This window comes from Girardinichthys multiradiatus, chromosome Y (assembly GCF_021462225.1).
Source record: "Girardinichthys multiradiatus isolate DD_20200921_A chromosome Y, DD_fGirMul_XY1, whole genome shotgun sequence".
Lineage (NCBI taxonomy): Eukaryota > Metazoa > Chordata > Actinopteri > Cyprinodontiformes > Goodeidae > Girardinichthys > Girardinichthys multiradiatus.
The window spans coordinates 41,656,302-41,679,152 of record NC_061818.1 but is presented as its reverse complement, the minus strand read 5'-3'; the positions used below and the strand labels follow the sequence as shown (position 1 = coordinate 41,679,152).

General features: G+C 40.7%; 1 protein-coding gene across 1 annotated transcript in view; it reads right to left on the bottom strand.

The window, feature by feature from the left end:
* Positions 1-7,504: 7,504 nt before the first annotated feature.
* LOC124864720 (histone acetyltransferase KAT8-like) overlaps positions 7,505-22,851 on the bottom strand; it is a 34,807-nt gene continuing 19,460 nt past the window's right edge. Inside the window, exons 2-11 of the mRNA XM_047359596.1 lie at positions 17,660-17,734; positions 17,371-17,549; positions 17,234-17,287; positions 16,964-17,128; positions 12,714-12,803; positions 12,483-12,623; positions 12,061-12,154; positions 9,096-9,246; positions 8,144-8,298; positions 7,505-7,670 (exon numbers count right to left, since the gene is read on the bottom strand). Of these exons, the coding sequence (XP_047215552.1) occupies positions 7,606-7,670; positions 8,144-8,298; positions 9,096-9,246; positions 12,061-12,154; positions 12,483-12,623; positions 12,714-12,803; positions 16,964-17,128; positions 17,234-17,287; positions 17,371-17,549; positions 17,660-17,734 (1,169 nt within the window). The 3' untranslated portion in view covers positions 7,505-7,605. The remainder of the gene's footprint in view (positions 7,671-8,143; positions 8,299-9,095; positions 9,247-12,060; positions 12,155-12,482; positions 12,624-12,713; positions 12,804-16,963; positions 17,129-17,233; positions 17,288-17,370; positions 17,550-17,659; positions 17,735-22,851) is intronic.

Here is a 22,851-nt window from a genome sequence, read left to right as displayed (position 1 = left end):
CCCCAGCCTGCAGAAGGAGGAGAAAACTCAGAGACAACATCACACTCCACTCCTGAACGCACACAACCAACGCCGCCTCCCCCCTCTTCCCATCCCGTCATGACAACCACTGCCACCATGACGGAGCCACTCAGCAGCGGTTGGTCTCCCTCATCACAAGATTGTGGCTTTACCACCATCTCCGCGGGCGACATCACCTGCTTTCGACAGCCCAGCTCGGCAGCAGAGCCCCCCTCCTCCACGAGAGCAGAGAACAAGAGACATCAATCAAAGGAGTCAACCACTGGTCCCGATGACATCACTGGCAACTCCCCTCCCTCCTCCAGCTCGTGCCCAACCCGGCACAGCACCTCTCACCTCTCGGGACAGAGCAATGCTGATCTTCGCAGACCTCCTAGAAGAAGAGGCAAGGAGACATCCAGCTTCAGCCTCTCCTTCACAAGTTTCAGTCCGCTCTGGTCCAGACCTTCTGGGGCCGGCTCGGAGGCCACGTGTAATGAAAATGGGCCCCATCCTTTGCCGCAGACTGGAGGCCAGCACTCAGAGGCGTCTCCCCTTCCGGCTCAAGCCCAGAAGGGCGACCTCCACACTCAGCTCATCCACCACTACACCTTCTGATCAGGTAAACGCTCCTGCAAGACACATGAACACTTTTTATAAATCACGTGACTGGGCACTGAGCCTGAAGCAGAAATATGCTATCTTGGGCGACTCTAATGTGTCCAAGTTCCCAGTCCTGGACCACCCCGAGCTGCAGGTGGACAGCTACCCCGGAGCCAAGTGGAAGCACGTCACCCGACTGTTCCAAAAAGCACCACGAATGGAGCAGGTGGAGAGACTGATCCTTTCCTTTGGTATCAACGACAGATCCCAGAGGGACAAAAAGCTGGTTGTGGGACAGATGATGGCGGCCCTTTTGACAGCCAAAAATAAATGCCCAAATGCTGAGATCTTTGTTCCCAGAATTAACTTTTCCTCCTCCCTTCCTTACAGAGAGCAGGTAATTCTTACACACCTTAACAACCACATTGCTCACATGGCCAACCACATTCCTGAACTGCAGCAGAAGGACTTTAAGCTGACCAAGGACCATGTCCACTGGACCAGGGCTACGGCGGTACGCATTCTGCAATCCTGGTGTGAGTGGTTAAAATAAAGAGCCCTAAGAGCCTGCAACAGAAGGATGGGCATGGTATTGTAAATAACAATGTTTGTAACTTATCTAAAAACTTTATTCTTTCCAATGCACAGTGTTCCCTATTAAATATAGGTTTAACTTTTATCCCCACACAGGGTTATAATAATTATAATAAAATTAGATTTCAAACTAGATATGACATTCAAAAATACCATAGAAGAATTAAGCTAGCCATTTACTATCAGGGGGATGTAGATAATAATGTAAATAGGAATAATACCAAACCTTTCATGCCTGAATCGGACTGGTCTCCTCCAATGGGCACTCTCCCTCCTGAGGTTGGTCAACTGATTGATAAAGACCTCCGTTATTTTGACAAAAAATTCAGGATTAAGGACACCCAACATAACCTAAGTTTAGAAGAAACTAAAGCACTTAAAGAACTTATAGAAAATAAACATTGTTATTAAACCAGCTGATAAAGGCAGTTCTATTGTCATCATGGACAGAGAACAATAGATATGGGAAGGTAATAGACAATTACTAGATACCACATATTATACTAAACTAAATGAACCTATTTTTTATGAGACTATCCCCATAGTAATGAAAATAATAGACAATCTATATAAGAAAAAATTCATTAATGCTAAACAGAGGAATTATATTAGGGGCTCCTCAGAACCCAGAGCCAGACGGTTCTACTTATTGCCTAAAATTCACAAGGAGCCTGCAAAATGGAGCAAGCCACATGAAATCCCTCCTGGAAGGCCCATAGTGTCTGACTGTTGCAGCGAGACCTACGGCACAGCAGAATTTATTGAATATTATTTAAACCCACTATCTATAAAACATACCAGTTATATCAAAGACACTTATGATTTTGTTGAAAAAATCAAGCAAGTCCACTTACCTGAGGAGTGCTTTTTATTTACTATGGACATCGATAGTCTATACACCAATATAGATATTACAGAGGGCATTAATTCAATAAAAAACATATTTCACAAATACCCGGATAGTCGAAGGGCTGATAAGGAACTACTCCAATTGCTCGAGATCAATTTAAAGAGGAATGATTTTGAATTTAACGGCCAGTTTTACCTCCAAATTAAAGGTACAGCTATGGGGAAGAAATTTGCTCCATCCTATGCCAATATCTTTATGGCAGAGTGGGAAACAGAAGCTCTAAATAAATGTAAAAAAAAACCCTTATATTATTATAGATACCTGGATGACATCTGGGGGGTCTGGACCCATTCCGGGGAGGATTTCCAGGAATTCCTTCAAACATTAAACACACATAATGCATCCATTAAGCTCAAGTCCACCACCAGCGTCACAGCAGTGGACTTCCTGGACACCACCACTTACAAAGGCTTACACTTCAGCACCACACACAGATTGGACGTTAAAGTCTATTTCAAACCCACAGATACACATGCTCTACTATTCAAGACCAGTTATCATCCGAAACACACATATGCAGGCCTCATCAAATCACAATTACTTCGCTTCCACAGAATCTGTACTCAGACAGCAGACTTTCAATAGGCCACTAGGACGCTGTTTCAAGCCCTATCCCATAGGGGATACTCCAGGTCTTTCTTAAGGAAGTGTAAGGCATCCTTCTTAGAGTCCAGACCCCTTGATATATCCCCTATGCTTCCCCTTATAACCACTTATTCCACCTCGGCAGGCCAACTAATGTATAATATAAAGCAACACTTTAATAAATTCCAATTGGATACCTCCCTCCTAAAGAATTACAGAATCATTGCAGCATACAGGAGGAACAAAAACTTAAAAGACTTCCTGGTACATGCTGAGATAAAACCACTACAGAAACTCAAGGTCAAAGGTCAAGGGGACTTCTTTAAACAACTACAATGGGTACAAAACCAATTCAATAATACTACTTATGAAACCAATTGCAGAGGGAATCCCAAAACTAAGAATTGTATCTATTTAATTACCTGTAAAACTTGTGGTATCTGTTATGTTGGGGAGACGGGTAACACCATCCTAACCCGCTTTACCCAGCACAGATACAATACAGGTCCTTCTCAAAATATTAGCATATTATCATAAAGTTATTTATTTTCTATAATGTCATGATGAAAATTTAACATTCATATATTTTAGATTCATTGCACACTAACTGAAATATTTCAGGTCTTTTATTGTCTTAATACGGATGATTTTGGCATACAGCTCATGAAAACCCAAAATTCCTATCTCACAAAATTAGCATATTTCATCCGACCAATAAAAGAAAAGTGTTTTTAATACAAAAAACATCAACCTTCAAATAATCATGTACAGTTATGCACTCAATACTTGGTCGGGAATCCTTTTGCAGAAATGACTGCTTCAATGCGGCGTGGCAGGGAGGCAATCAGCCTGTGGCACTGCTGAGGTCTTATGGAGGCCCAGGATGCTTCGATAGCGGCCTTTAGCTCATCCAGAGTGTTGGGTCTTGAGTCTCTCAACGTTCTCTTCACAATATCCCACAGATTCTCTATGGGGTTCAGGTCAGGAGAGTTGGCAGGCCAATTGAGCACAGTGATACCATGGTCAGTAAACCATTTACCAGTGGTTTTGGCACTGTGAGCAGGTGCCAGGTCGTGCTGAAAAAGGAAATTTTCATCTCCATAAAGCTTTTCAGCAGATGGAAGCATGAAGTGCTCCAAAATCTCCTGATAGCTAGCTGCATTGACCCTGCCCTTGATAAAACACAGTGGACCAACACCAGCAGCTGACACGGCACCCCAGACCATCACTGACTGTGGGTACTTGACACTGGACTTCTGGCATTTTGGCATTTCCTTCTCCCCAGTATTCCTCCAGACTCTGGCACCTTGATTTCCGAATGACATGCAGAATTTGCTTTCCTCCGAAAAAAGTACTTTGGACCACTGAGCAACAGTCCAGTGCTGCTTCTCTGTAGCCCAGGTCTGGGGAATGCGGCACCTGTAGCCCATTTCCTGCACACGCCTGTGCACGGTGGCTCTGGATGTTTCTACTCCAGACTCAGTCCACTGCTTCCGCAGGTCCCCCAAGGTCTGGAATCGGCCCTTCTCCACAATCTTCCTCAGGGTCCGGTCACCTCTTCTCGTTGTGCAGCGTTTTCTGCCACACCTTTTCCTTCCCACAGACTTCCCACTGAGGTGCCTTGATACAGCACTCTGGGAACAGCCTATTCGTTCAGAAATTTCTTTCTGTGTCTTACCCTCTTGCTTGAGGGTGTCAATAGTGGCCTTCTGGACAGCAGTCAGGTCGGCAGTCTTACCCATGATTGGGGTTTTGAGTGATGAACCAGGCTGGGAGTTTTAAAGGCCTCAGGAATCTTTTGCAGGTGTTTAGAGTTAACTCGTTGATTCAGATGATTAGGTTCATAGCTCGTTTAGAGACCCTTTTAATGATATGCTAATTTTGTGAGATAGGAATTTTGGGTTTTCATGAGCTGTATGCCAAAATCATCTGTATTAAGACAATAAAAGACCTGAAATATTTCAGTTAGTGTGCAATGAATCTAAAATATATGAATGTTAAATTTTCATCATGACATTATGGAAAATAATGAACTTTATCACAATATGCTAATATTTTGAGAAGGACCTGTATTATAAAAAATAAGAACGTACACATACCATTGGTACAACATTTTATAGCCCATGGGTGGGAAGCCTTAACAGCCACCGTCCTGCAGTCCAACCCTACCTGGTCCGCAGCCCAGCACAGGAGGGCTGAAAGGATTTGGATCTCCAGTTTAGAGACCACTATTCCAGGCGGACTCAATGAGAGGTAGAGCACACGGGGGGACTCCCAGCAGGAGTGCCTGTGCACAAAAAGTTCTGTCGCCGAACCCTAGGATTAATTCAGTTTTAATCCCTACTATGGTCTCTCTGAACCCTTATACTTTATATAATTGAGCTCAGGTGGCCTTACTCTATCACACCAAGGAGACTAATTAAGTCTTGAAGTGTAACAATTGCTGTCACCAGGACTAATCTGGCTAGCTGACTTAGTGACCCCTGGGCCATTTCTGAGTTTTCATTCAAGAAGCAAGTCTGAACTCACCTTTCTGGTAAGTTTTCTCACCTTGTTAAAGTGGTTATGCACTGTTATGGACCACCAACTAAGCATTCCAGAGGTTATGCGGTGTAGGAAACGCTGGAAAAGCTTCTCAAAATTGAACTGGCATCTGGGGGATTGGTGCCTGGATGGTGACAGTTTGCTGTTGCCATTTCAGGTTGCCCCTCCTGGAGGCTGGCAGGGTGGTCACAGTTTGCTGTGGCTGATCCTGTTTGTCCTTTGGGGCCATCAATTTGAGCTATTTCCACCGCATTTTACAAAATAAAAAAGAACGTGTGTTTTAATGGTGTTTGCCAATCCTCTTGTAAAAAACAGTGATGTTCACTCTAAAACCAATCTTCAAACTGAAACTGGTACAAAACTGCAGATTGCTGTGACTGTTCCTGAAAAAAACAGTGATGTTCACTCTAAAACCGATCTTGAAATTTAACTGTTAAGATTATGCAAAACCTACACTATATGACACACACCAAGGCTTGATCAACCTTGGCTGGGCCTTCCTCGGGTTAGAGTGTATAGTGATAAATGGCCGAAACACTCAATGATCCCGAGGTCCACTACTGATGATGTGTCTAATCCTTTAATATTTAATATTAAATGTTTACTAATTATGTTTCAACTATAGGCGTTTTTGACTTAATTTTGCTTCAATCCTGAGCTATTCTTCATTTTCATGTTTTAGACTGCTGTTCTTCTTTTCCTCACTACTGGTTTTTCTGTATTTTACACTGTAAAATAGAATCTTTCCACAATTGGGATTTTTCAGCAACCAGCCTTTCAGGACTTATCTTACAGTGGGATTAGGACTTCAGCATTTATTTAGTAAGTTAGCTTGTGTGAGGGAGAGTTTAGACAGCCTTAGCATGTTATACAACTCTGACTTTAGCTCTTTATTACTATTATTATTATTACTACTATTTCCTCTGCTTGGGTGCGGCCAAGGACATGAGAGCTGCGGATGGCGTGCGACGGCCAGTGCACTACCTTTGATTTTCCAGTTTCAACCACTCAGTCGCTGGACGAGTTGGGGAGAGTCACCGAGAGAGAAAAATTGCCTAACCCTAACCCATATGTATGTATATATATATATGTATGTATATATGTGTATATATATGTATATATGTATATGTACCCTGAACTGTCACATGGCCACCATTATTGGATGTCTGCACTCGGGGTTACTGAGACCTTTCTAAAGACACCTTGGTCAAGTTTCTACCAACTATAAGGAAGCCACTAATCTGCCCATCCCCCGCTCTGCTGTCCAGCCGGCTGAGAAGCCAAAATGAGGCCCTCTGGCCGGGGTCAAAAACCATGAAAATTTATTTTGAGTGTAATCACACTTCAACCACAGCTCTGTTGGCAAAATGCACCTTAAAGGACTGACACAGGTGGTTTTCACATCATCTTTCTGAAATCAATGTAAAACTGCAATATCAGTTGACCTAAAATAATGTTGGGCAAAAGGAATTTAAGAAATACACTCAAAACTGTTTATGTAATTTTAACTTTTTCAAATATTTTATAGTAATTTCATAATTTTCAAGTTGGACTGTAAATTTGAGAAAATGTGGTCAAAAAATACCAAATTTTAATGTTTTAAAATGTTTTTTATTTTGTATTTTATTTTGAAATTATCTCCAAAATGCTAATATTTCATATTTTAGCACCACCTAGGTGTAGTACCACATCTTCCAAATTTTGCTTTAATAACTTATTTAGAAGAAACAATGGATAGAATATAAACTGGAATCCTTTTTTGGTCCTTTTGCATTCAAACGTTTAGAGGTCACATTAGGTTGAAATGTAAAGGTTAAAGTTCACTTTAGGTTCATCCTGAAATTTTACTTGAAAGCTGGATGTCTCTAAATTTTTGTCAGTTGTGTATATAGCTGGTTGTTTAACATTGTTTCTACTTTATTATATTTCTTTAATAAATCTTGGTAGTCCTGGGGAAAAACGTCCAACATTCTTAGAACAATCTTTTTCCTGTTAATGTAGCTCTGGGTTATTTACTGATCCTTTCTGGGAAGTTTTTTTCTTAACTTATTGGTTACTGGTCCCAAACAGACAGAAGGCAGACATATATTTACATTTTTTTATGGCTGTGTTTATTCAGCTATGGCTGTAATTAATAATAAATATCAAGAAAACTAACATTCCAAAAACCTTCCAGCGCTTTAACATTCTGCTGTATATCCTGCAAAACACCATTAAATAATTAAGAAAGAACTTATTAAAAGAAGGTAGAAAAAAGAAACAAGTGGCTTGTTGTTATATTTACACATTTATTCTAAGAAAATAATCCCTGTTGTTACTAACAGCTATATACATTATATGGTGGAGGAAACAGGAGTGGATTCTTCATCTCACTTCTTCGACAACTTGGCTTGTTTGTTTTTGGGTGGCGCCCACTTCAGACACACGGTGTCGACTGTGAACAGGAAAAAGACACAAGGTGAGAAACAAAAGGAGCAAATCAGGGGACTTGTCTTTAAAAAAATAAAGTTCAAACACTGAAAAGACATTCATGTGATATTATGAATATATTATTATTAAGGGTGATTCTACTCTGGAACCACCCAACCCACTTCTATACAGGAGGGGACATTTTTACGGTTTCTAAGAAATTACAAGGAGTCCAACTGCTGTTGCACAGTGAAAGGACAACACACAATTAGGCCCAAAACATTTTAGACGTTCATGACAGTCTGCAACACACTGAGGCAGCATTGAGACCACGGTGCGACAGTTAAATTGCATCTTTAATGCTCTTATTGTGAAGGTACGAAGTTGAGGATGTGCCCCAGGTGTCACCCAGCAAACCCTTATTGCACCTGCTAGGAGTGGTTCCCCCTCCCAGGTAACAGTGAAGAGGTGTACCCCATTTAAGGATTCAGGAGTTACCTGTGATTGGTGGTTTCTTGTACTGGGCGCTCTTGAGGTGTTCCTCCACCAGTTTGGGGGTGACGCAGATGACATGCTGACCTTTCCAGTATTTGACCATGTTGAGCGACTGCAGGGTGCTGATGATGTCACTCTGCGTGATGCTGGTCATCTGACTGTAAAACAGCAGCAGGGTCAGCTGGCAGCAGCAACAGCATCATTTTTTGGGTTGGGTCAGACTGGACTGGACTGGACTCAAACTGTTTTTGAAACATTTGCTAAAGAGTAAAATTATTTTCAAAATGTAAACATTAAACCACAGTATCCGGTCTGGGTAGTATGCTTCAACACAACTCGTCACAGACTTCCTGTGACGAGTTTCAGCTCCGCTGTGAGCTCATTAACCAGCAGTAGCTGGAAGCAGACAGGGTGTCCAAACTTTCTGCCTGGCAGCTCAAAATCAGAATAGAAAATCTTCACAGGCCACAATTTATAATGTATTTTAAAAATAAAACTCAAATATGTCATTTTATTTTAGTTCCATCTCTCTACAATAATACAAGGTATTTTAATGAAAGACGGTACGTTGAAATGATTGTAGATCTCACGTTTGCCTCGTTAAACGAAAGGCAAACAATTTTCTCATTTTCTTTTTTTAAAAATAGTTTGTTCGTTAATTCTGATCAATAAGGTCAGGATATGGGTCATTCATTCTTTGTATGGCCAAGTTTAATGATAAAGTCTGTTTTAGAGTAAAAGTTGCTTCATGTTTGTGGTCCTACTTTCTACACAACTAAAACGGCATAAACGGACCCCAGGCTGCACATGGGACACCCCTGCTCTACTGTTACCATTCAGGTATTTACAGCAACGCATCTCCATACCAGTCCAACCCTCTTAGCTCGGTTATGGATATTTTTTATACTTCTGCAGAAGCACATTTCACTTTGGGAAGAAATGTCTGAGTGCTAACCTGAGATCTTTGATGGACAATGTCCCTCTGAAGTCCCTCAGGATCTCCAGCAGCACCCAGGACCAGTAACTCCTGTAGCTTAGTTTCCCCAGATCAGACAGAGGCTTCTCCGGGGAACCGACTGCGTTCTCCAGCTTGGACAGCTCATAACCTACACACAGCAGAGACAAAAGAGAACAAGACCAGGCTTTATAGTGATCCACCACTTGGTCAAAGATTTAACAAATACAATTCTTCCTTTAGTCAAAAATAAATCAGGCATATGTTATCAAATTAATACAAAAAGAGACTGAAATGCAGATCTTAGCCTCAATGTAAACAGACTTATGGTGTTTCTCCACAACAGGAACCTTTTTAGGAACTGGGTTTGTTTTCTGGGGTAGTTTCTAACTGCAGGAAGCAGGACCAAAACAGTATTTAATCTATTTCTCCAAATTAGAGATTAAAAGGACTTGGCGTCAAAATGAATGAACTTTAAGATTTATTTTCTCAACTCCATGTGGGAAAGTTTCTTATCTATCTAGCTCCTGAAGGACGGGGAACAGGGAAAAGGGAGTAAAAAAGAGCAGAGACCATCCAGTGATCTTGAATCTCAATAAGAGAAACAATCCCTCCTGTGTGGCAGAAAACTTCCAGGGAAATATTGCACAACTTCTTTTGAGTCGGCTTCCCAGAGTTGCAGCCACACCTTTCCATCTCTTTCAGCAAAGCGTTTACGGCTGCTGCCTGCAGACGAGTCACTAATGGATGCAGGCGAGCCGACGGTGCTGAATGCAGGAGTTGTAGCCGTAGATCTGAGGCTGACGAAAATTCTCTCTTAAAGCCTCGACAAAAATCTTGTGCTTAACCGGGTCAGTGTATAAACACACACTCAGAAGAATAGAAAAATGGCTGGAACCATGGTTTCCTCTGACTACTGCCTGTTTAAGGTTGTCTACATATTTAACAGAACATTCCTATGGGAAAAAACTCAGAAATATTTATTTATCTTCTTCCTGCTGTATTTAAATAATGTCTATATCCATCTTTTTTTCCTATCTTTCACTCTCTCCATCTTTGTCTTTTTATCACATCGTTTATCTGTTTGCTTCTTTCCATCTTTCTTTCTTTTCTCTACATACATCTTTTAAATACATTCATCTATCATGTATGTATTTAATTACCAAGCTCAGTCCTATGGATCCAGGGGGATAATATCACCTCCGTCAGCCAAGCCGGGTCAGAACCTTTTATTGGGTGGTGACTGGACTTTAGCTGCGTGTCAGGGGCAGGGCCTGAAACACTTGGTCTATGTTGTGTACTTCTACCTTCACCATATGTACCAGGAGAGTTAGCCCTGCTGCTGCTGCAGGAGAGGAAGTGCTGCCATCAGAACTAAATTTGACGCTTTTAAAAACCACAGATATCCTCGCCTGCTTTCTAGGTTTTAGCGGCATGTTTTTCTGTCCGCTGTCAGGAGTTTGAGTTTACCTGCGTGCGACTGTAGTAACTGAGTGTGTCAGCGTTGGTAACAAAGAGCATGAGGAGTGTGTTTTTGTCCAGCTTTAGTCAAGTTTGGCCATAGAAAGTAGAGTAGCGACGACACAGGGACAGAAATCCTTCATGACGTGATCTTTTAAAACGAATGACATTAACTGTTAAAACGTACTATTACTACATGCCGTGATCCTCTTGGCGGGGTTAATGATGAATATTGTGAAAACAATCAACAAGCAGGGCGGTCAGGTTTGGTTCAGGTATACCTCTCCATCAGTGACTGATGAGGAGGAGTTTTTGAAAGGACCCTGAAGCAAAGATGGACCTTCATGCTGGGAGGTCAGGTTGAATATCTCCAGCACTCCCAGTTTATCCACCACTTCAGTTCATATTTTCTGTTTAAATGACTGAATCAATGGAGGCAAGTTCATGTAGGAACCACGATGTTGGGCTGAATTGGTTTGTTGGGAAACTGCTGTCAGTTGATATCTGCCGACAGAACGTTGTGTCCCACAAATATGAACACTTTGTGTTTGAGTTGATTTAAACTGTTAAAGTCAGCTAGAACAGACGTTGTACTGTACATCTGACCAACATGTGTCGGATTCTGCTGATTCAGGCATCTCTTAGATCAGATCAGAGACTCTGGAAGATGCTGCAGCATCTATTGCTTTATTTCTCACCACGTCACACTCGTTCTATTACCACTTAGGGTGCATAGCTGGTTTGATACTCCCTGCTAAGGTGGATCAGAAGCACAATATTAGTGGGTCAACCTCAACCCCCCGTTCTGTGTTTGGACCATTCAGCCTATAGAACGCCTGTAGATGACAAGATGATCTGAGAGGCTTTCAAAGACCTGGACCAGAGACTACAGCCCGTCTTTTTCCAAGAGACTTCCTGGCAAACAGAACCGCTGATAGCACCAAACTGGTGACCATCTGAACAGCCAAAGTATGAACCTAAACAGCCTCTTCTGACCCAAAGTAAACCCTCTTCCCATTGCTATCTGGGACGTACTAGTTCTGGAAACAGATCTGTCAAGGTTCCTCCTTCAAATCCCTCTCCTTTACTTCCTCCCAAACATTCAACACCCAAACTGTGTAAGGTGTTAAGATTTTTAATTATTCTGTTAAAAAAAACTTTCTTTAAACTGAAGAGACTCAAAGTTTTAATAAAAGGACTTTTATTGAGCTTCTGTGATATTTTGATCATTTATTTCTTCAGAATTGAGAAACATTTTCCCTGTTTAATTGTAAAAGTTAATAGAATTAGTGATAATGTTTCTATGTCATCGCTTCAGTTTTTGTGTTTCTTTAAGTTATTTTTCTTCAACAGCATACAATTAATTTAGTTTGTGATGCATGAAAACTGATTCTAACCCTAAACTGACAGAATTAGACTTATTGTTATGAGATGGATCAAATTTAGATAAATTGATATTAAGGTGACTCCTCGCTGCTACAGCAGGTTATTTTCTATTACTCACTGAAAGCTATGAGAAACTTTCCGTAGCCTCTGCGTTGGTATGGTGGCAGCGTGAGAATACATGCAACATTATTCCCATCTGGAGACTCTTTTTCCTGCAAAACCACAAAATAAAAGAACAATCAGTCCTGATATTCTCTTCATTTACCATCATGTTTTTACTATTAAAAGCTGAAAACACTTCAAATGTCTGTGCAGAACCACTGAAACCGTCAGTACCAAAAACTAAGCCCATAAATCTAAATTGTTAGAGTAACACGGCTGTTTGGTCGGTTTATTTGTCACATTATTTGTGACATTGCAACATAAACGGATTGTTTTATTCAATGTCATATTATGTATAATTTCTTTTTTCATTAAAATTCACCCTGTTGTTAATAAAAAAAAGAAGCAAACAAGCAGGCCGTCGGTAACAAGACTTACTTTTGAAAAGTATCCGACGATGTGAGCTCCCTGCTTGTTGACTTCAGTGAGAATGTAGAAGATGAAGGGCTCCACGTCAAAATAAAGCGTTTTATGGTCCAGGAAAAGCTTTGCTAGTAGACAAAGGTTCTGGCAGTAAATCTGCAAATAGAGTTAAAAAACACTAAATGTTCCTGTGAAACACAACCAGACGAGGAACTCTGAGGTGTTCAGATGTTCAGGTGTGCTCACCTTGTGATCTCGCCCGTCCACCTCATAAACTGAGATGTTACTCCTCCTGTAGATCTCTTTCCCTGGAGGCTGCCTCCACTGACAGTGTGACTGAGGAGGAAAATATCCATGTTGTTAAAGATGCAGGAAGAATGACTTGTGAACAACCAAACAAACCCGTATATTTGTATTTAGAACAAAAACGGGTTCAAACTCATGCACACATTTTATCTGCAGTCATGAAAAACAAAAAAGCAGATTCACAGAAGATGTGATTCATGGCTTTACCTTTTTATTTAAATCGTTTCCATCACCTACAGCAGAACAGTTGAAACATTTCATAAGACTGTGCTCAGCGTGAAGATCTCCAGACCTCCTGGACCAAATCAAACCAAGAGTGACCTGTTCTGGTCTTCTTGGTGCTTGGAGATGATCCAAGTCAGTCAGGCTGTTTTTCTACCTACTTTTTGAAAAGAGAGCAAAGCTCTCAGTGAGGTTTAAATCTGGAGAGGTTCCTAACCACAGATCCAACAGTTTCTCGTTCTGATCTTTGTTCAACTTTCTAATTACTCTAGTCTTTCGGTACAATTCTCGATCATGCTGGATAATCAACAGACCTCCCAGAAACTGTTCCTAGATGGTTGGAGAAATGTGCTCTTCATCCATGGATGTGTTCCTGGAGCAGAACTGACATGAAGCCCACTGACTTGGAGGAGTGACCCAGCACATGGATTAGATCAGGACTGTTGGCACCAAACAAGATCGCTTGTTGCTCTCTGCTTCTCTTGTCCAGATGTTCCAAACAATAAGGAGCGGCCTTAATCATACATAGACTCTGTTTGGGAGGCCCACCCAGGTAAAAGACCCCCCCCCCCCAAAAACAATGTAGGCTTTTTAAAAAAGCACACACAGACCATCCGCCCGCCAGCAACACCCACCTTGTCACACAGGCGTGCATGACGAAGCAACCAGCATCAGCAGCAATTTAGCCTACTTCATGCAGCAACTCAAGAGTGTAAAGTTGGTGTTTCAGAAGTAAGTCAACTTTTTTCACATGCTGACAACTTAAACTCTAAGGTATCGATAAAGTAGCTAGTTTCTGGGGCCCTATGATTTCCGCGATGCGGACGCAATCGCAGAATTTACAGTAAACAGTTAAACCCCGTCGGGCGCAGGCTGGTGGTGTAGAGGTCAAGCGTACAACCAGAAATATAAAAGACAAAAACAAAATAGATAAACCCTGAATCTGCCAAACGAACAGAACACCACTGCTATGTTTTGGTGTCATACGGGCTTCACTCTTCCAGTCTCTTTTACTGGCGTTGTTTTAGAGGGGTAGAGGGGCTCTGCACACACACCGTCAAATGCTCCTTCTCCACTGGCTCGTTTTACGCGGCACGGCTTCGCTTCACTTGGCTTCGCTCTACTTGGTATGATACCTGCTGTGTTTCCAGGGATCCACTGATGGCAGGTGTATGCAGGGCTGTCTTATATGTTTTTTATGTATAAAATGATCCCCTGGGATAATTATCAGGACCACAGCCCAGTCAGTACTTCTAAAATAAGGCTCAGAGATTTGTAATAAAAATTAAAGACTTCTACATGCTTTGGAGGTGGGAAAACCTGCAAAATTGGCAGCGTATCAAATACTTGTTCTCCTCACTGTATGTGCAGGGCTGTTAGAGAACATCAGAGCATGAATTCACTCCTCCTTTCCTAAAATGCCACACCTCACCAGGCAGGTATTCATAAAACAATAACTGGCAGAGACCGAGAGCTGATTGGCTGATGCCCCAGTGAAGTTTTGATTAAAATGAACAACTTAAAAATTACCCTTGGCACTAATTAATAGTGTGGGAGCAGAAGGTGAATTAACTGATACTATGAGTTATTGAGTGTCAGGTCACATGGGTGATCAGTGGTCATGACTATGTGTGGTAGGAACCCTTCTTTGTTAGGTCAGGTGTTCCACCAGGAAAGGGGTGGAAGCAGCAAGGTGCTAACAAAAAGTACGTATGATTTATGTGTTTGGAAATATGTTTGAATTTGGATGGACCCTAGCATGGTGCCAAAGGAAATAAAGGGATGAACTGTTCAACTGGCAACAGCGATTCAGACTTTAATTCATCAGACAAGGTAACAATCAGCGCGTCAATTTTACTACCCAAGTGCAGCGCCTCAGTGGCTTAAAGCGCTGGTTTAGCCTCTACAAACCAAACCTATTGCTGTAAACCAGTTGGTCGTTTAACTGAAGAACATCTGCGTTTACAACATCTTCTTACAGGAGTGAAATGGAAGGACTCCACAGACAGACCTCTTATCTGATGTTTGCAGGGATCACTTTGACTCCTCATCACTTCACAACAATTTCAAGGTCAAGCATTTTTCCTGTGCTACTATTTAGCTTTTTGTTGAACAAGAGCTTCACAGAGTCATGTCTTTTACATTTGTTGGGACCCAGCCATGGGTACAAAATGAAAGGCCAGTATTAACTTTTCAACCTTTCAAAATAAATGACATTAACCTACTTCCAGCACAGCCAGAAACAGAAAATAACAGCAGACTTCCTGTGACGTCACTGTCCAAATAAAAACACCGCTCTTGCTACATCCTGTCTCTTTTACGCGGGTTCCCAGAGGAACTGGACAGAGGGACACAGCGCGCTAATGTCTCTTTGCTGGCAAACAGACATAACTCTTCAAACTGGATCCAAGAATGTCATATGATCATCGTTCATATCCACTAAGTTAAGTAGGAATAAATTGCTGTTTGTGTATCCGGTATTCATTCATCAACGGGGTAATTAAGGTATAAGCGTTGCTTGACTTTTCTCTCTGAGGTCTACAGAAGCAAACTGTGTTCCAGAGACTTCCCAGCAGAGACCCCGTCTCTACGACACTGAGTGGAGACAGGAAGGACAAAGGGACCGCATCACCATGGTTACAGCAGTAACGTGCAGTTTGGCTGGCCGACAGAACGAGCCGCCCCACCCCCCAGCTACGGAGGTTAGCTGCATGTTAACCCTTTGTTCACTGTGGATGCTTCTTCAACTTTGTCGCCCGGACAACTTTTCCTCAGGACGGTTCACGTAAGAGGTCAGGTTTGGGCAGAGAGAAGTAGTTTAGAATGAAATAATCTAAACATTTTTCATTTCATGACGTCTGGTTTTGTTTGTGTTGAAACTCAGCTATCTTAGTGCTAGCAGACTATCTGCTCAGCACATGTGCTCAGTTTGTGTTCTGTTTGTTTTTTTTAAAGTTAAGACAAACTTTATTTAAAGGTTGCTTTTAAACACAGAAGATCAGCCATGCTTATGAATTTAACCCTTTTATTAATGGTATTTTAAAGGTCTGTGTTTGATTCTGATGATAAGCTATAAGCTTCTTTTGTTAGCTTTAACCGCTAACAGGTAAGAACACGTGCTTGCTGCTAAGATCATTTACCCAGAAAGGCTGTTAGATTTCAATCTAGAAAATAATATTTCCCTAAATATTATTTTACTAAACTTGATAACTAAGTAAACACTATTAAACCCTATTTCTCCAGAAAGTTTTGGTTCTTTTCCAAAATATTCCCTTAATAATATTTCTTTAAATATTATTTCAATAAATAAAGGCAGTTAATGAGACACCGTTGAAAATTATTCATCCAGAAGGTTGGTTTTATTCAGCAGATCATTCATTAAAACATTATTTTATTAAAATAATATTTTATCTGATCTTGCATTGTGAATGGTTGTCTAAATGGTTGCTGATTATTGTCTAAGTTGGTTCCAAGACTAACTTAACTTCATTTCCAGATTCTTCAAGATAATCCTTGGTTCTCAAACATAAACATTGCATGGTAATGTTGCATCACTCTTTTGGTCATAATTATCAATCATCTTTAATCAACTTGTTTATATTGTACATAGTCCATTAGTCTTCATTATTCTTTAATTCTGCTTGGTAGTTTAGTTGAATTGTTTTAGCAAAGTAAAGAGTTTGTTGATTGAAATATGTTTGACTTTAAGTTGACTTATTTTTGTTAATAAATTCTTGTATTTTTAGAAATTGTGTGAATTTATTCCATATATGTGCAGAGTTTATGCTGTTCAATAATGTCAGAGCTCGTCTCACACCTTTCTATTTTGTTCTAATACCATCACCTTACTGGGCTGGTATTCACAGGACAATCCTTAACAGACCCAAATATTATTTAATAAAATATTAATATTAAATAATATTCTCAGATTCATAATCACAACACATTAGAATGACAGATGGACTCACCAAGTGATATCTAAACGTCTTTTCATACTTCATATATTTAAGGCAGTACTCGCAGATCCAAAGCTTGGGCTGCTTGCCGTAGTCCTCAGGGAACGGGGAGAAGTACCAGGCATCAATTTCAAAGTTTCCGATCTGGATTTTATCCACGTATTTGACTTTGGTGATCTAAGAAGATGAAATGAAGGAAAAGGTAGAATTCTGAAAACAGGACGACCACAGACAGGAGGTCATCAAGGCACACAGTGACATAAGGTAGAAAGAATTACATACTGCCTCATGCTCCTTCTCCAGTGCAGCTGTTGTTGGGTCCATTTCTGCATATGTCTGTTAGGAAAAGAACAACTCCTGTTAGTTGAAATCAACACATGCAAACATCTCTGATAACAGAAAATGCCAAACATCCCCACCTTCTGCACGTGGTTGATCTCATCATGCTTCCTCTTCTGGTTGCGAGTGATCTTTCTCTCGGGCTGATCACAGAGATCTCCGACTCCTCCGATCTCTGAGCTCTTCCTCACTGCATCCTTCACTGTCTTGGTAAGAGCCAGACGGGATTTCCCCACCCATTCATCCAGGCGCCGGTTAACTGCATGCCAAACACATCAGAAACACTCATTTCTTCTAAAGAAAGATGAAAACAGCAAAGATGATTTTAGCTCAGGCACTTTTGTGGTCCCCAGAGATATTTGTACTCACATCCCACATAGTGAACATAAAACTCCTCTCTTCCCTCCTGCTCGTTCAGGCGAGACTGAATCACCTCTGCCATGTCTGAAAAATTAATAATTAGTCACCTTCAGTGAGGATGTCAAAGTTCCTACAGATAGAAATTAGCCAAACAAGTTACTTAGCAGCCCCGTTCCAGGACATTTTACAGAGATGGCTCAACATTACATACCAACAGGAAATAAAAATGACAGTTGGGCATTTGTGAAACCTTTGCCATAGTTTCTTCCTAAGAAAACAGATTTACTATATTTTTTGGTGTCTTCTCAGTTCATTATGCTTCAAAACTGGAAAAGATCACAGTTTTCAGCTAATCTTGTTTCCATTAGAGGCTCTTGTCTATCGCTTCAACACCAAGCAGAAATCATTCAGGGTAAAGTTACATAAATTTGTTTTGTTGGAATTTCTAAATTTACCTAAGGAACCTAAAATTTTTATGTTAGGTTCCTTCCACTGTTTCAGCCCATGTCATATTCCTTACAGAGCCTTCCCCACTAACCCCAACCCTTCCAGAGCCTTTATTGTTGCCCGAGTCAAAAGTTGCTCAAACATTTTATTGCTCTTCGACAACATTGGGGGACAGCTGTTAGGAACGTTTCCTTGCTGTAATAAGGTAGTGGCTTGAGTAGGTCCAAAACATGACTGTTGGGGTAAATGGCCACTCTTAATTGCCCTTAGGCATGGATGTGTGTCCTGCTTGAACTGTGATGGAGCGACTACACCCTGCCTGTCAGAGCAAGGCATCAACTTCCCAGCGACTCACTATTGATTTAATCCAATAATTATTTTAATGTCTTAAATGAATTTGTATTAACATGTCTCGTTTTTGTAGAGCCTGCTTTCCTCTCCTGGACCAGCATTCAGAACGTTTGGTCATCAGTCTTCTCACTGAACAGACTTGGGGTCTGATCTTCAAAGAATCCAAATAAGGAGCGCTAAATTGCTTGAGCAAAAAAACAAAATGTACAAATGCAATAGGTGGGCGTGTTGTGCGTGATTTACAAAGATGGTGCGTGGCAATGGATAACAGGTGCAAAAGAGGTTTGGACCGCCTTATTTAAATGAGGAAATGGCTACTGGCTGTCAACACGGTGAGTGTTGGAGAGCAGAGAGATGAAGTTCAAAATCATGGATTTGGAGGTAATAATAAGAATAAAAAATATAATCTGAAGTATCTGAAAGTACTACAAAACAAGATTAAAAGCATAAAAAAACATGAAAATACAGTTAAACCATAGAAAATCAATAAACCTTGTGGCGCAATTTTTCACATCCTCACAAACTCGGCATGTACAAAAATGAACGTTGCATGAAAATGAGCAGGAACCCACGGAAACTTTTTCAGTCGACAATAATAAACTACCGAGAACTAAAACTCCCCTAAATCCACTGAAATACGACTGAATCCAGTTTATTTCATGGATGTGTTCCTGAAATATGTTTCTTCATGAGTTTGAGCTTTTATGGTTTAAATCAGAGCAATGAAACTGAATCACATTCAGCCTCAATAACGTAACACACCTGAGAAAATGATGGAAACTGAAACTTCCTCTGTTTCTGTCACCTGTAGATGAAAATGCTCACCAGTCTGAGCGCTGAGGAGCAGAAAATGCATGAGAATCATCTGAGGGACACTTTCATTCTCACTGAGAATAAAACGGTGTCGGATCAGCAGATGAACTCCTAACAAGTCAGGTTTGATGGTTCCTAAGGTGGACCAGCTGGAGATAATCACACATGTCCATAAATAGCTGCTAAAGTTGCTCCTAACTGTGGAACGATGGCAGCTTTGGTTCAGCTGGAGGACATCACCAATGGAAGAGGTCAGAGATCCTCCTGACCTGCTGGGACATGATGATGCATGGCTCATCAGCTGGGAGGTTCTTCAGGACATGAGGGACCTGGTCTCTGGTGGCTGTGAATATTTAGTTTAGTTTGTTAAATAACATTAAATAACATTTTGTGTGCAATTAGAACCTGCCATTCAAAAGTCCTTCATATAGATGCAGAAACGGCAATCCATTTCACATTTGATCAATTGCATTGCAGGTGGTAGGGAATTACATTTGTATATTCTCCAATAAATTTGCATGTTTTAGTTTATGTTTTGCATATTTATGAAGACAAACATGCTAAAAGGTTTGCGCCTGCTGTTCTGATGATTTTACATACGCAATTCAATTTGCACCTGGTGTGTAGATCAGCTTTGCCCACGAAACCAGTTTGCCAGTGTTTTTGTACACGCAAAGCTTTTGAAGATCAGGGACTTCATGCAGAATTAGGGTCACTTACCTGAGCTGTGGTATCTGCCAGTTAATAAAGTCATCTAACTCCACCTACATGGCTTCCGTTTAGCTTTCTAGCTATTTGCTTTGTTTAATTAAATTAAATTCAGTTTTATTTATATACCGCCAATTCACAAAACATTTGTCTCAAGGCTCTTCACAAAGGGTCTGGAATGATGCGGGTTGCTGGGGAGGTCAGATTAAACTACCGAGTGTTAGTTTGGCCATTTTAGAATGGGCTATGTGTAGGGGCACTAAGTAAAATAATAAACTGATAAAGTTTATCCATCTAGGTCCCACTGATGGTCATTGTTATACTAAAAACCACAAGGATTGGGATACCTCTCTCTGTCAGACTGATTATAACCATCGGAAAAGAGAAGGGGTCATACAGGTAGCAGAAATGGAGGGTGTGTTTGGACCTCAACCATAACTGGGCCGGTTTAGGCTAAACCTGACTCCCCCTTACTCCAACCAACAGGGAGGGAGGAAGACGGAGGTAAGAATAATTGGAGGGTGTTGTTTCCTGTTGCATTGTGTGAAAGGTGGGTAACTTTAAAATGGGTTAAGTCAATTCAATCAAATCATATAGATTTCAAGTCAGGTTCATACATTCCAATTAATCGTAACCATTGAACAGTTCAGTCAGATTCAGTTATTTATTCAAATTGGATAAAAAGTTTTTCTATCTAAGGAAACCCAGCAGATTGCATCCAGTCAGTGACTTGCAGCATTCACTCCTCCTGGATGAGCATGTAGAGACAGTGGACAGTCACTGGTGTTGACTTTGCAGCAATCCCTCATACTGAGCATGCATGTAGCGACAGTGGAGAGGAAAAACTCCCTTTTAACAGGAAGAAACCTCCAGCAGAACCAGAACCAGGCTCAGTGTGAGCGGCCATCTGCCACGACCGACTGGAGGTTTGAGAGAACAGAGCAGAGACACAAAGAGAACAAAGAAGCACTGATCCAGGAGTACTTTCTATGGGAAGGAAAAGTAAATGTTAATGGATGTAGCTCCTTTAGTCGTTTCATCTAGAAAGAAAGAACAGATAAACTCTGAGCCAGTTTTCAAGGTTAGAGTCTGAAAGAGAGAACATAGAGTTAGTTACAGTAGAAGCTCAGTCAGTAGCCATGTCTAGGAGAGAGAAAGGGTTAAACACTGAAAGACAGGGCCATGTGGATCATCAGAATCAGAATCAGAAAAGCTTTATTGCCAAGTACGTTTTTGGACATACAAGGAATTTGTTTTGGCGTAGTCGGTGCAATACAATACAAATTAAAAAGTATAAACATATCTACAATATAATATAAATATATGTGCACAGTTTTAAGTGAGTGAGAGTAAGTATAGAGCAGTATAAGATGCAAGAGCAATACAACAGTGCAGGTGATCATTGTGCAAGTATCATCTGTAGAAGGTGAGCATTAAGTTGTTGCCAGCGGAAGCTTGGATGATGCCCCTCTCCAGAAAGGTGTCACAGGTAGACACAGAGCCAGGCCAGGTGTAGCTTCTAGGAAGAGAATAGAGAGAACATAAAGTTAAAAGCTGAAATAACAGCAAATAATGCAAAATTGGAGAGTAGTATGAGAATGTAGCAGAGAGGGTGAAAGTGGTCAATATATCCTCCAGCAGCCTAAGCCTATAGCAGCATAACTACACAGATAGTTCAGGATAAACTAAGCCACTCTAACTATAAGCTTTATAAAAAAGGAAAGTTTTAAGCCTAGTCTTAAAAGTAGACAGGGTGTCTGCCTCACGGACTAAAACTGGGAGCTGGTTCCACAGGAGAGGAGCCTGATAACTAAAGGATCTGCCTCCCATTCTACTTCTAGAGACTCTAGGAACCACCAGTAAACCTGCAGTCTGAGAACAAAGTGCTCTGTTAGGAACATATGGACCAATCAGATCTCTGATGTATGATGGAGCTAGATCATTAAGGGCTTTATATGTGAGGAGGAGAATTTTAAATTCTATTCTGGATTTAACAGGGAGCCAATGAAGGGAAGCTAAAATAGGAGAAATATGATCTCTCTTTTTAATTTTCATCAGAACTCTTGCTGCAGCATTTTGAATCAGCTGAAGGCTTTTAACTGCATTTTGTGGACATCCTGATAGTAAAGAATTACAATAGTCCAGCCTTGAAGTAACAAATGCATGGACTAGTTTTTCAGCGTCACTCCTGGACAGGATATTTCTAATTTTGGCAATGTTCTGGAGGTGAAAGAAGGAAATCCTAGAAACCTGTTTAATATGGGATTTAAATGACATGTCCTAGTCAAAGAGAACACCAAGGTTTTTACTTTATTATCGGAGGTGGATCAAATGCAGCACTGAGATCTAACAGAACCAGAACAGACACAAGTCCATTATCTGAGGCCATAAGAATATCATTAGTGACTTTCAGCAGAGCTGTTTCAGTGCTATGATGAGCTCTGAAACCTGACTGAAACTCTTCAAACAGGTCATTGCTGTATAAATGTTCACACATTTGATTAGCAACTATTTTCTCAAGAATTTTAGATAAGAATGGAAGATTGGATATAGGTCTGTAATTTATTAAATCATCTCGATCAAGCGAAGGTTTCTTAAGTAAAGGTTTAATTACAGCTAACTTAAAAGCCTGTGGTTCTGATCCATTTACTAAAGATAGATTAATCATATCTAAAATGGGGCTGGTAATCAGAGGGAACACTTCCTTAAATAATTTGGTTGGGATTGGGTCTAACAAGTTGAAGGTTTAGATGAAGCTAATATTTCTGATAACTCAGGAAGCTTCACAGGATCAAAACAGTCAATTTATCAATAAATGTGTTTTCATTGCTGACTAATTTATGCCAATCATTAAAATATTAATACGTATATTTCTGGAGACT